Genomic DNA, 15,275 nt, shown 5'->3' with positions numbered 1-15,275 from the left:
GCAGACACACACAGACACCAGCTCACACTCACACACACCAGCTCACACTCACACACCAGAACACACTCACACACACCAGCACACACTCACACACACCAGCACACACACACACACCAGCTCACACCCATGCACACCAACTCACACACACCAGCACACATTCACACACACCAGTAAACACTCACACACACTGGCACACACTCTCACACACCAGCACACACACACAGACACCAGCACACACACGCACACACACCAGCTCACACTCATGCACACCAGCTCACACTCACACACACAGCAGCTCACACTCACACACACCAGCTCACACTCACACACACCAGCACACACACCAGCTCACACTGACAGACACCAGCTCACATTCATACGCACCAGCTCACACTCACACACACCAGCACACACTCACACACACCAGCACACACACACAGACACCAGCACACACACACACACCAGCTCACACTCATGCACACCAACTCACACACACCAGCACACATTCACACACACCAGCACACACTCACACACACTGGCACACACTCACACACACCAGCTCACATTCATACATACCGACTCCCACTCAGAGATTCACACACAGAGACACATATGCAGGAGTTCCAGGTTTCTGACCCAGTGACAGTGTAGGAACAGCGATATATTTTCAAGTCAGAATGGTGAGTGGCTTGGAGGGGAACTTGAAGGAGGTGGTGTTCCCATGTATCTGCTGCCCTTGTCCTTCTGGATGGAAGCAAGCATTGGATTGAAAAGTTGGCAGAGTTGGTGTGAGTTGGAAACATTTTGAATGGTTTTGGTGAAAACCCGCCATTTAAATTCCTGCTCGGGATGGGAACAGTTCCACGGAAATGAATTTAGTTGAAGGTTGGGGTGTTTTCTTGCAGTTAATATGTTTTTTGTTGAACATGTAGCTAGCTGCCTGTAACCTTGTGCAAATTCAGTTCCTTGGTAGAGTTACCTTTCTCTGCTGAGTTCTGTCAGGAATTCTGTGCAATCATCAGGAGTAGCTTATTGAGTGGATTGGTGGGATCTGTTTTGTGGTGGTCAGAAACGGCGTGTATCCCTTGGAGCTGCTTTACTCCAGGAACCTCAGCTTCCCTTATTGGATGAGCCTACTGTTGGAGTAGATCCTGTTTTACGAGCCAGGTATTAATATTAAACTGGATTACCCACGATTTCTCTTTGTAAACCAAACTGCAGTCTTTTTGTCTCATATGTATTTTTGGAAACAAATTAAACCATTTGGAACAAATCATATTTCAAAACCACTTGTAGCAAGTGCTTGGATTTGAAGTCTTTCAGTTTGAATCCAGAACACTCATACAGTGCAGAAGAGGCCTTTCAGCCCATCAAGTCTGTACTGCCAATAGAACAGACTGTCTGATTGCTGCCTTGCCTGTTCTTTAGTCTGACCTGGTGCTGTGCAATATTTCTGTCTGAGCCTCCTGATCCCAGCTTCTTTGGAAATGTGGAGGGAGCCTTCAGTTGCTAACATGTAGGGGGGTGGGAGTAGGTGCAGGAGACGGGGATGGGATATTAAACACGTCCCCTTTATAAAGGCACTGACCGCTGTTGGGGAATCAGGTGGTCAGGTGTAACTTGGGTCGGGATGGGTCACTGGGGAATCGGGAAATCGGGAAAAATTGTCAGGCTGTTGTTTGGGAATCATGGGGGAGGTGTCAGTCCATAGTTACTGAGGGATTAGCCAAGGAAGTTTCTGTCTCACATTTCCTGACCAATTACCCAGGTGAGTACCACAGATCCACCTCCAACTCCTAACTCATTGATGGAAACATTGACGGAGAGTCCTGAGGAGCGGGGGAATTGCCCACCGGAAGCTCAATCATCCCGGGAATTTTCACAAAGGGCGTTGTGTCAGGACTTACACAGGCTCCCGACCTGAGATCTGGGTGCACACCCCAGTCTCCAACAGATCTGGGTCAATTGTTGTATCATCTCCCATTGGATCAGGAGCTGTCCGTGGACTAACTGTAAACTAGCCAAGAATTCATCGACTGATTTCCCGAGAATGGGAAAATATCATCCCTGTGGCTGATGGATGTAGGTAACACCAAACAATCGCTTACAAGTATGGAACGAAAAAGCAACATAAAGTCAAATCTTTTCACCGTGCTGTCATCAGGACTGGGACACAAATTAACCAAACAGGGAAAGGGAACAGTAATTTATATATGGCATGAGAAGATGGTGCTGATTGGTTGGATGATGGCTGTCATGGAGATGCGACAGGAACTGTTAATTACCAATCATAATTCAGATAAGCAGGCAGACTCTGATTGGTCAGGACATTTCTAAGGGAAATGGAGCAGTCATTGGCTGTCTACGTAACCCTTTCCTCAATCAAGAATATACAATGTGTGGACAAATGCTTTTCGCTCTCTGAAGAACAGGCTCCAGTGTGTGAATAAATGTAACTTCTAGTACATCCAAATGAATTGCGCTGTAAGCTTAGAACATAGAACATAGAACATTACAGCGCAGTACAGGCCCTTCAGCCCTTGATGTTGCGCCAACCTGTGAAACCAATCTGAAGCCCATCTAACCTAAACTATTCCATTATCATCCATATGTTTATCCAATGACCATTTAAATGCCCTTAAAGTTGGCGAGTCTACTACATTTGCAGGCAGGGCATTCCACGCCCTTACTACTCTCTGAGTAAAGAACCTACCTCTGACATCTGTCCTATATCTATCACCCCTCAATTTAAAGCTATGTCCCCTCGTGCTAGCCATCACCATCCGAGGAAAAAGGCTCCCACTGTCCACCCTATCTAATCCTCTGATCATCTTGTATGTCTCTATTAAGTCACCTCTTAACCTTCTTCTCTCTAACGAAAACAGCCTCAAGTCCCTCAGCCTTTCCTCATAAGACCTTCCCTCCATACCAGGCAACATCCTGGTAAATCTCCTCTGCACCCTTTCCAATGCTTCCACACCCTTCCTATAATGCGGTGACCAGAACTGTACACAATACTCCAAGTGCAGCCGCACCAGAGTTTTGTACAGCTGCAACATGACCTCATGGCTCCGAAACTCAATCCCTCTACCAATAAAACCTAACACACCATATGCCTTCTTAACAACTCTATCAACCTGGGTGGCAACTTTCAGTGATCTATGCACATGGACACCGAGATCTCTCTGCTCATCCACACTACCAAGAATCTTACCATTAGCCCAGTACTCTGTATTCCTGTTACTCCTGATAATTTTAAATTGGTTTCCAATGTAATTATTATTTTTTTACTAAATGCTGTCCAATAGCAGAATCATATCTAATGTTGGACATGGTGTTGTGGGGTTTGTAAGGCTGGGCTGGTTGAGCATAGTGGACACACAGTCTGTTGTGGGCAGTGAAAGGTAGCTGTTATCTGTCAGTCATTAAGATGTACAGTTACATACCTGTCATCACTCCAGCCCCCCTTAACATTCATATACCACTGTACATATCTGTGTGGTTAGTAAAATGGTATGATGTCAGAAACCTGTTCCTGTGTTGACTGTGAAGGAGCAGGGAAAGGAAGTTAGCTTCAGCTGTTGCTCAGATTGCAGGAGTGACAGGTGATTGGGACTTGATGCAGGCTCAGATACAGACTGTCATGTTTACTGTGACACATATCAGCTTCATTCCGTATGCTTCCGTTCCCAACCTTCTCCCTCTGTCTCTAACCCACAACAGGACCTCCCTATTCCCACATTCAATCCACCAGCCTTTATAATTCAACTTGCCCTCATTACAGCCCTGAATACATCTTCTCCTCCCCTCCCAGCGTTCAGGTTCCTTCCAATATTCCCGAATCCACTCTTCAAGCTCCGTGAACATCCCTTCACCAACCCACAGGACCTTCCCATGCAAACAGAGGAAGTGCTATACCTGCTCTTTCACCCTGTCCCTTCCCACTGCTCAAGGACAAACCCAACTCACTTCCAGGTGAAACAACCATGTAGCTGTCCTTTCAGTTCAGTCCCAGGCCCGCTGTCTGCTACACAGGGAGACAGGGCCGTTGCCTTGTAGACCACCACCACTCAGTCTTCGAGCAACCTGTCAATGAAATTTTCCAGCTTGTTCCCACCCTGTCCTTGATGTGCCACACTCTCCCACTGCAGTCCAATGTAATCGTGGGGAACAGCATCCTACTTTCCCATTCAGCACTTTCCAGTCTTTCACATTCAACATTGTGTTCAAGCAGTTTGGAACCCCCACCCACTAGTTTCTCTGTGCTTGCCCCATCACCAACTCCTTTAGTCCTTCTATCTCCCTTACCTTTTAGCCAATCACAGACATTCCCTTTTATAGAGCTGGCCAAGCAGAGAGGCCACAGAAACCTCAGTTCAGTCTTCTGAGGAAGGGTTACCGGACCCAAAACGTTAACTCTGTTTCTTCCTTCACAGATGCTGCCAGACCTGCTGAGCTTTTCCAGCAACTTTGTTTTAACTCCTTTGCACTGTCCTCTCTGCAGGGAAAGGCCAGGTCAGACTGCAGCTCCTCAGCTCCCCCTGTTGACGGGACACAGAGTTGTCTTGGGCAAGCTATCATCTCACAAAATGGAAAGGTGTCCTCCTTTCTCAGCTTCTACTTAATGAATAACATGCAAATTAGGATTAGGAGTGGGCCATTCAGCCCCTCAGGCTTGTACCCGCACTCAATGAGATCATGATTGATTTAATTGTAACCTCAATCCATATTCCTTCCTTAACAAAAGTCTATCTACCTCCACCTTAAAAATATTCTCCCACTTTTCAGGATGAAAGTTCCAAAGACTCACAACTTTCTGAAAGACAAAGTTTCACCTCATCTTAAACAGTGTCCCCTCACTCTCCCATAAGAGGAGACACCTGCTGTACATCCTCCTGTCAAAAGCCCCTCAGGATTTTATGTCTCAGTCAGTCGCCACTTATTGCTGTAAACTCCAGCAGGTACAGGCCCAGCCTTTTCTCAGAGAAGGCAATCTGCCCACTCCAGGTGTTAATCTAGTAAAGGAACCCAGTCCACAGTACTCCCGATGCAGGCTCACTACAGGAATGCAGGGACATAGCAACTTAGACACACGAGTAGGCCATTCAGCCCTTGAGCCTGTTCCACCATTGAATGAGATCTGTCACTTAACTCTGTACACCTGCCTTTGGACCAAATCCCTTAATACTTTTACTGAACAAAAATGTATCTATCTTAGATTTAAAATTAACAACTGGTCCAGAATCCACTGCCATTTGTGGAAGAGAGTCCAAACCTCTCCCACCCTTTATGTGTAGACATCTTCCTGACATCTCTGCTGATCGGTCTGGCCCTAATTCTCAGAGTATGCCCCAAGTTCTAGAATCCCCAACCAGTGGAAATAGTTTATTTCTGTCTACTCTGTCTTTTGCTGTTAATATCTTGAAGACCAATGGTCTGAATAATTGATGCATAGCATTGTTACTTTTATACTCTATTCCCCTGGCAATATCCTGATTACTTGCTGTACCTTCTGGGATTTATGCACTAGGATACCCAGATCCCTCTGCATCTCCGAGCTCTGTAATCTGATTCGATTAGATCTGTAATTAGATATTGTGCTTTTTTATTCTTTCTGCCAAATTGACAATTTCACATTTTTCCCATATCAAACACAATTTTATCCAAACACATCTTTGTCCAAACACATAACTGATTTATATCTTTTGGTAGCCTCCTGTGTCCTCTTCACAACTTACTTTCCCACATGTTTGTCATCAGTAAGTTTGGAAACCATACTATCAGACCCTTCATCTAAATCATATTTATAGAAATGTAAAGTGTTGAGGAACCTGCACCGACCCCTGCGGCACACTGCTAGATACATCTTGTGACCCTGAAAAAAACCCGTTCATTCCTACACTGTGCTTCCGGACTGTAGCTAATCTTCTATCCACACCAATACTTTACTCCGACACCACTAAGACCTGTTCCATCTCTCACCTTTTCCAGTTCTGATGAAAGACCAGTGACCACAAACTTAACATTCTTTCTCTCTCTAAAAATGTTGACAAATCTGCTAAGTATTTCCTGCATTTCCTGCTTTTTTTTATTTCAGATTTCCAGCATCAGTGGTATTTTACTGTTGTTTATATATGTACTTTTCTTTTTTCTTCTATTGGATGTGGGCATCACTGGTGAGCCTAGCACTTTGCTGGCCATCCCTAATTGCCCTTGAACTGAGTGACTCACGATACCATTTCACAGGGCAGGTAAGAGTCACCCATGTTGCTGCTGGGCTGGAGTCATGTCTAGGCCATACTGGGTAAGGGCGGTAAATAGAAATGTTCAAACTAGGATCAGGAGTAGGCCATTCACCCCTTTGCGCCATTCATGGCTGATCCTCTATCTCATTGCCATATTCTCACTTTCTCTCCATACCCCTCGATGCCTTTAAAATCTAAAAAATTCGTCTGTCGCTTTTGCAAACATAGTCAGTGACCTGACCTCCACAGCCTTCTGTGGGAAGAGAATTTCACAGGCTCAGTCCCCTCTGAATGAAGAAATATTTCCTTCCCTAAAGAACCTTAGTGAGCCAGATGAGGGTTTTAGAACAGTTGATGTTAGTTTCACAATCACCGTGACCAACAACAAACTTTATATTCCAGATTTACTCATTGAATTTAAATTCGACAAGATAAGACAATGAGATTTGAATGTGTCCCTGGATCATTAGTCTGCACCTCTAGATTACTAACCTAGTGATAATACCACTACAACACTGGCTTTGCCCTGTGTTTTTAAAATGTGTGTTAGGTTGGAATATCTATGTTTGAATTTCGCTTTCTCCGTGCCTTCACTTTTGTGTGAAAACTTTTCCAGGACATTTTGACTTTTTGATTCAAACCATCCTCCGCTTCTCTGGCAAACAGCCCAGTGCAGACTGATTTAATGATCTATTTTAAGTCTCCTCTTCTGTATTAATATTCCACAGTGAGTAGGTGTTGAATTGTGATCAACACGTCAGTACAAAGGACTAATAAATTAAACACTTTGTCACATAGGAGGGCGTAGTAGTTAAAATAGCTGAGCCAAGTCTGAAAGTCAGTGGTGAATCAGCATCTGGCAAACCACCACAATCACTTCTGCATAAAACAGGAATATAGCTGAAACATACCATCTATAATCAAACTGAACATTTATGCTGGAGGAAGATTAGGAGAGTTTATTTTAAGCAGTGACGTTGCTGTGATCTGGAATGCAATACTTAAAGAAATGGATTCAATAATAATTTTCAAAACAGAATTTGAGGAATACTCGAAAAGGAAGAATTCCAGGGAAAGGGCAGAGAGGAATAGGACTAAACAGATAGTTCTGAAAATGTCAGCACAGGCACACTGGGCTGAATGGCCTTGTTCTGTGTCGTATGAGTCTCTGACTCTAAAATGCACCTCAGGTCAGTCCGAACCTGAGAGAGAACATCATGCACATCTGTCTGTCTTTAAAAGTCAATGCACCGCAGCAAACAATCCAGCCCTGATGTAGGGATGGATGGATGGATGGATGGATGGAGGGATGGAGGGATGGAAGGAGGGAGGGGTGGAAGGAGGGAGGGATCGAGGGATGGAGGGAGGGATGGAAGGAGGGAGGGATGGAGGGAGGGAGGGTCTCTGCTTGTTTCTCCTTCACTGCTGGTCAAAAAGGCCAATCCTTGTGAGACACTTTCTACCCTCTGAGTATCTCTGGTTTTGATGTGGCCGTATATATCTACCCTGCACAGCCATTGCATACTGTCACAGTGCATGCTAACCCACATGAGGAGTCAGCATTTTGAACAACAGGTTAATATTAAATACACAGTGAAACTTTCAGCATCAGCGGATTGGTTCTGTTTCCTGTCCTGTTCCCAGGACACTGTAAAAGGTGAAGGGCTGTCTGTGCTAAGGTAATCTCCTTACACTGTAACCCAGATCCAACATCTGTATCCAGAAAGTTAGATATCCAAATTTACAAAGAGACCTCCTTTAAAACATGAACATGAGAAATCGGAGCAGGAAGAGGCCACTCAGCCCCTCAAGCCCATTCTGTCATTCAATGAGATCATGGCTGATCTTCTACTTCACTGTTTTTGTACCCTATCCCTGTATCCATCCCTGTTTTCCGTCCATAGAAATCTGTCAATTTCAATCTTGAACATACTCCACAGCCCTCTGGAGGAGACAATTCCAAAGATTCATCACCCTCTGAGTGAAGATATTCTTCCTCATGCCAGTCTTTCACGGCCCTTATCCTGAGACTGTGTCTCCGGTTCTAGATTCCAAACACACCCTTCCCCTCCCACCCAGGGACAAACAACCTTCCTGTGTCCACCCTGCTGAGCCCCGGCAGAATTCTGTACGTATGAATGAGATCACCTCTCATTGTGCTTAACTCAAGAGAATAAAGGCCCAGTCTGTTTAATCTTTTCTCACGGGACATTCCCTCCATCCCCGGGAATTAGTTTGGTGAACCTTTGTTGTACTCCCTCTACGGCAAGAGCAAAGATTACACCCAGTCCTCCAGCTGGTACCTTGACAGGGGTCTGTCTGACTGCACCAAGGTATCAGACCCTTAGTATCAACTCGGACTGGGCCCAAGTTAATGTCAACATGGGAGCCTGGTATTTCTTACTCAAAATGTTGTTTCTTAACAGTTCAATGATTCTCTGTCAAGTATTACAAATTCTCACAAATTATAAATGAATTTACTTGGGCAGCTATTTTAAATTGTCCTTTTATTAACATTCTTCTTTTATATTTGGAGGATATGGCAACATCTGGTTGATGTGGTGAAAGATCGAAAGGTATCAGTGATCATAACAACTCATTATACCGAGGAAGCAAGCCAGGCTGACGTGGTAGGACACTCCCTTTCTTCCTGTTTGAAGGTGTAGCTACACTTCTGTCAACGTCTGAATGAACAAGAATGTCTGGGACTGTTATGGAGTAAACTTATTCTGTCCCGATATTGAAAAGTGTGTGAATTAATGCATGTTGCACAATTGCATTTAAAAGTGTAGATTGCAAATGGTGAATGATTTTCCACAGTGTCATCCCACTGGCCACTGTGAACATTCACGCCTGCAGCCAATGTGTTACAATTTGGTGCAGAAATTTCTAGAAGGAGTGGAATTGTGGGTTTCTGAACAAATCTGACTCATTCCCCATTCCTGCCAACGCCCAAAACAACACCATGTTTCACATCCCCTTTTCCCACTGTCCTCTCCAAATCCCCACTTCATTCCCAGAGTACATTTGAATTATTTGCCATTTGTGTGAAATTTTGTCACAGACCTACTAATTGTTGAGGTTTCGCAGGGAACAGCCTCCACGGTTTGAGTCATCGATTTTTCGAAGGAGGTGAGAGGTTTCCTCAGAGTGAGAGCCCTTTCCCTACCTGGAGAGAGTGTAAGAGTCGGAGCCTCCCATTGGTTTCTGAGGCTCCTTTCTCTGGGAGCAGTTCTTTGGCAGGGGCCTGAAAGGCCTCATTCCTCATCAAGCCTGGCCGCACAGGAATCTCTCACAGAGGGAGATTAGAAATAGGAGGAGGCCATTCAGCCCTTCAGGTCTGTGCTACCATTCGATGACATAATAGCTGATCTTCATCAAAACCATTTTTCTGTGTGATCCTCATATCCCTTGCTGTCAATCTCGGTCTTGAACATATTCAAGGCCTGAGCCATTGCAATCCTCTGGGATGAAGAATTCCAAAGAGTCAGAGCCCTCTCTGAAGGAAGGAATTCCTCTTCATCTCCGTGCTGGATAGTCTGACCCTCATTCTGAGACTGTGTCCCTGGTTTCCCATGCCCAGCCATAAGGAAGCAGGCTTCCTGAATCTAGCCTGTCAATCATTGTCACAATTTTCTGTTTTCGTTCACCTAAGTCTTCTAAACTCCACAAATGGAAAGCCCAGAATGTATTCCCTCATGGACTATCCCACCATCCCAAGTAGAAAAACAGGAGGCTGGAAGAACTCAGCAGGCCGGAAGAACTCAGCAGGCCAGGCAGCATCTAAAGGAAAGGAGCAGTCAACGTTTCGGGTATTACCCTTCTTCAGGACTGGATGTGGGGGTAGGGGGAAGCTGCAGATAAAGGAGTGGGGGAACGGGGTTAGCGGAATGGTGGTGATTGATGGACACCAGTCGTAGATACAACCTGGTTTGTTGATGGGAAGGATGAATCTAGTTGGTAGTTGGAAGGGACGGTCAGTAAGTGGAATGGATCCTGGCCTGCTGTGTTCTTTCAGCCTCCTGTTTGTCTACTTGGATTCCAGCATCTGCAGTATTTTTTGTCTCCCACCATCCCAGGTCATTGTTCCCAAGAATTGTCTCTCCTGAAAACAAGTTAGACAACTCCAACCAGAATATTATGAATGAATTTGGCCAGGTGTCCTCCAATACCAAAGCAGTCAAATCACTACAAAACAAGCCAATACCATTGCAAAACAGTCCCAACTTTATTAGGAACAAAATTACAATAATCTTTAACACTAAACATACTATCCCTAATCCAATTTGGCCTTTTAAGGTTACAATACTTCCCAAGTCTCTTCTAGATTTATGCAGTCACTCTCTGGGTCTGTGAAGCTGCTTTCTCCCTCTGTCTCTTGTTATGCTAGTCTCTTCAGAGAGCCTCACACGATTCCACAGATTCCAAGAGCAAAGTCTGCAAGTGAACCCTATTTTTATACCTTTTAGATTGTTTTCTGGAACTTTCTTTAGTTCTAGCCAATCAGGGAGATACACTTAATAGTTTGGAACAAGAGTCAATCATTTAGATAAAAACCAAAAGAACTGCAGGTGCTGTAAATCACAAACAAAAATAGAAATTGCTGAAAGAGCTCAGCAGACTTGGCATGTTACTGTTAATATCTTTGTGTAGCAGGATTCAATGCCTTTCTGTCTGGGCCCTCCTTTGTTTAGTGAATAAGTTGTAGGGGATGTGTCTGCCCAGGATAACTCTTACCTTTTACATTGTGCTAATGATATTAGCACCGGTCTGCCGTGTTTGGTGCGTGGGCTTTGTGATTTCAGAGTTTTATTTGGCCAATGCACCCAGCAACCCTTGCTGTTTGGACAAACAGATTCTAAACAAGGCCTTACACCTAACATGCATTGGCTGACCAAAAATGTCACCTCTTCTTTACACTGATAAAACCTTCAGTTCTCTCAGGGCAGTGACTTGAAAGAAATTTGGGGATTTATGTGTACATATTAATCAATTAAAACATTCTAACTGATTAAAGATTTAACAGTATCTTAGATTTGTTTTAATATATCTTTATCAGTTGTGTGACCCTTTGATCTTTTACTTGTAAATTCTGTGTCTGATACTTCCTCTCTCACTAACACCTGAAGAAAGAGTAATGCTCTAAAGCTTGTGGTTTCAAATAAACCTGTTGGACTATAACCTGGTGTCGTGTGACTTCTGACCTTGTCCACCCCAGTCCAACATCGGCACCTCCACATCATGTCTTCCCTTGGGAAGGAGACCAACGCTGTCCACTGACCTCTAGCTGTGGTCTCACTAAGGCCCCATCTAAATGCACTGAGCTGCCTGCTGTTGGAATGTGCTGAAAGGATTGAGGTTGATACTCGACCTGTTTCTCTGTTATGAACCCACCCTCCTGGACCATCGGGTTGTACAATGCCAGAGCTTCTGGCTCAGAGACACAGTGAAACTATCCACTGCATCACAAGACCTTTGTGTTGCAAAGTTGTTCCACTCAAATTCTTCTGTAGGATGGTGTCGAATGATAGTTGTGGTACTGAGAATACTGAGGTTTACTCCTGACAATGAATTCTGTTATTTCATCTGGGACAGTCTGAAGCCTACAGGCCCCACTACTCAGTGTCCATGAGTGTACTTTGTCCATCCTTTACAAAGGCCCATGTTCCCTAACACCTGGATTTTTACAAAAGTTTGTTCATGGGATGTGGGTGTCACTGGTTATAGGTCAGCATTTATTGGCCATCCCTAATTGTCCTGGACCTGGTCTTGCTCAGCCAGTTCAGAGGGCACTCAACAGTCAACCACATTGCTGTGGGCCTGGAGTCACATGTAGGCCAAACCAGGTAAGGATTGCAGTTTCCTTCCCTGCAGGCCATTAGTGAACTAGATGGGTTTTTACAACAATCGACAATGATTACATTGCTATTAGGTTAGCTTTTTATTCCAGATTCTGATGAATTCAAATTTCACCATCTGCCCTGGTGAGATTCAAACCCGTGTCCCCAGAACATGAGGCTAGGCGTCCAGGTTACCAGCCCAGGGGGGCTGGCATATTGTCACTGCTCACCAACCAACCCCACCCTACCCCCACCCCATTGACCGAGCTGACCAGCTGGTAATGTGTGCCCAATGTCAGATCTCACCCAGGCAAAGGGCTTCTGAGGAAAGTCTGGGAAGTTCAGGGACAGGATACTTTCAGCAGCAAAATATCTGAATGTGCAGATGGGAACTTCCTCTGCCATTAAACTCCTCACTTTGCAGTAAACGAGATCTCACAACACCCTGAAGCAGATGTTCAGGGGATCTCCAAGGTCACTGAGGTCCATATTTGGAAGGTGCTATTTAAGGAGCCTTGGTGAATTTCTGCAGTGCATCTTGTAGATGGTACACACTGCTGCTACCAAGTGTCGGTGGTGGAGGGAGTAAATGCTTGTGGATGTGATGCCAATCAAGCGGCTGCTTTGTCCTGGATGGTGTAAAGTTTCTTGAGTATTGTTGGGGCTGCACTCATCCAGGCAAGTGGGGAGCATTCCATCACACTCCTGACTTGTCCCTTATAGATTGTGGGCAGGCTTTGGGTAGTCAGGAGGTGAGTTATTTCCTCATCTCTGACCTGCTCTTGTAGCCACTGTGTTTAGTGGTGAGTCCAGTTGAGTTTCTAGTCAATGGTAACCCCCAGGATGTTGATAGTGGGGGGTTCAGTACTGATGATGCCATTGAATGTCATTGAGGGGTACTGGTTAGATTGTCTCTTATTGGAGTTGGCCATTGCCTGGTATTTGTGAGGAGGGTACATTACTTATCACTTATTAGAACAAACCTGAATGTTGTCCAAGTCTTGTTCTATGTGACCAGCTCAATTTTTATTGACCTGGCTGTAAGATAGATGCCTACACTAAGTGCCTCATGGGAGATGTCACATGACCATGGTAAACCAGGAGCCACATTAGTACAGAATTGCATTTCTATCCTAAACATCCCTCTTTTCATTTAAAACATCTTGCATGCATTATCCTTTAAACTGTGAGTTATCCATATTACTCACAATGCATTCAACAGTTCATATGCATTTGCAGTTCACTGTTCTCATCAGTCTCTGGGCATGTGTACCACACAGAGACTTTAACTCATGCCAGTCTCTTCATGATGTGCATTGTCATTGGCTGGTCATCTGAGTGATGTTCCATTTCCAGAGACTGTCTTTCCATGGCACTATTTTGGCCATGGTACCTGTTACTGTTCCATTTCCTCTGTTGAAATGATGTGACTGTTTGGTTCTGATAGTGGATCCCGCATTTGAGGAACAGCTTTTCCAGTTGTGCCTGTGGTTGTGACGGTATATCTGGTTACGCACTTCCATCAGCAGCAGTTGGGGTGCTGACTGCCATATGGAGGTTCCAGCCATTTGGGCTGACGTGGTGAGGGTTTTGAATGGTTGTACACCGACTGGCAGTCCAGTGCCCGACTCTGGCAATAGTTCAGCGGGCTTGTCATTCATCTGCTGCTTCTGCTGGATTTTGTTATTCAAGCTTGTTACCAAACCTGGCCTCAGTAGCTTTACTCGCTATTGGAAGAGTAGCTTCAGTGTGGTACAACATCAGACTTTGTCCTGGACAGTTCTTCCTGCCTTCAGTCAGAGTGATTCCCCACTTCAGGCATGCCTTGTGATGAATTTGTTCCATTTCTTCATGATCCCTTTGGCAATTTTCACTGCTGCTTCAGCCTTTCCATTTGACTGGGGATCATGTGCACATGATGTCTAGTGTCGAATGTACTCTCGTACAGGTATTGTATTTCTAATCCCAAACATTGTGCAGGGACACTGACTGCTTCAGCGACAGAGGAGTTTGGAAATGGTAATGAACATCTTACAATCAGTAAACATCCCACTTCTAATCCTCCCCTGGTTGAAAGGTCATTGATGAAGCAACTGAAGATGGTGGGGCCTAGGACACTACCCTGAGGAACTCCTGCAGAGATGTCCTGGAGCTGGGATGACTGACCTCTAACAACCACAAGCATCTTTCTTGTTCCTGATGTAACTCCATGCTTGAAGTTGACATTTTAAACTTTTTTGAAAATGGTTTTGAAACTGTGAGTCGATGTGAAGGTTTCACACAGTGTTGAATATTCCCAAAGTCCTTTGTGCTTTGTTACAGATTTGATTACTGAGAGCTGTTGGAGTTTCTGGTTTTCCTTTCTCAATCTTTTTCATTCCAGGTTTGTCCTCCAGGTTAAGAGTCTCTCCTCTCCTTAAATGCCTTCAAACAGTGAGAGCTCAGCCTGGGAATTCACTTACAATGGACAATGAGTACAGTGTGCCTTCAAATCCGACTTCCTGTGGCTATGCCTCAAGTGACCTTGAGCTTTCTGACAATGAGATGCCACAAATAAATTCCTGTATTTGTGATCAGACCTCTTCCTTCTGTCCCTCAGGTTGGGTTAATGAGGAACAGTAAGCTACTGGCCGAAGCTCCACCTGATTATTTAATAAGATTCCACAACGTCGCAGTAAGTAATTGGGATTGAATCGAATTGTCATGATGTGAATTATACATGATAGCACGCTGGTAAAAAATGTTCTGATTTCTTTCTCTCACTTATTTCAGACCTTGGAGAATGTCTTCCTAAAGTTGTGTAAAGCCTCAGATCAATCATCTGCAAGGGTCTCTGCTGGTATCTGTCACAGGAAGCGAACTGCCCAAGGGAACAGTGAGGAGGAAACTGTCCCCCTGCTCCCACAGGAAACTAGCCCCAAGCTCCCAGGTGAGGTGTAAACTTGTCTGTCTGCCTCTCACACGCATCTATCTCACTCTGGCATTGTTTTCTCACTCTGGTGTTGTCATTCCTTTCTCATATGAAGGAGGCATAAATATTCAGAAGTAAATGGACAAAAAGACAGATACTACTACAAAGTTGTCAGTCCCTTTTCACGTGAAATGAGAAAGTGAATGTCAGGGGTACCTGTGAGGGTGGTGAAGGGCAGTCATTGTACATGTGAGCATGGTGAAGGCAGTCATTGTGCCT

The 15,275-nt window shown here is 44.7% G+C and overlaps 1 protein-coding gene across 1 annotated transcript in view; it reads left to right on the top strand.

The window, feature by feature from the left end:
• Window positions 1-15,275, top strand: part of abch1 (ATP-binding cassette, sub-family H, member 1) — a 60,921-nt gene that overhangs the window by 5,963 nt on the left and 39,683 nt on the right. The window contains 4 exon segments of the mRNA XM_020520723.2: window positions 1,059-1,167; window positions 8,782-8,875; window positions 14,685-14,759; window positions 14,858-15,014. Of these exon segments, the coding sequence (XP_020376312.2) occupies window positions 1,059-1,167; window positions 8,782-8,875; window positions 14,685-14,759; window positions 14,858-15,014 (435 nt within the window).

Source organism: Rhincodon typus, chromosome 9 (genome assembly GCF_021869965.1).
Source record: "Rhincodon typus isolate 14 chromosome 9, sRhiTyp1.1, whole genome shotgun sequence".
Lineage (NCBI taxonomy): Eukaryota > Metazoa > Chordata > Chondrichthyes > Orectolobiformes > Rhincodontidae > Rhincodon > Rhincodon typus.
Note: the sequence above shows the minus strand (reverse complement) of the source record. Positions and strands in the feature narration are given on the sequence as shown.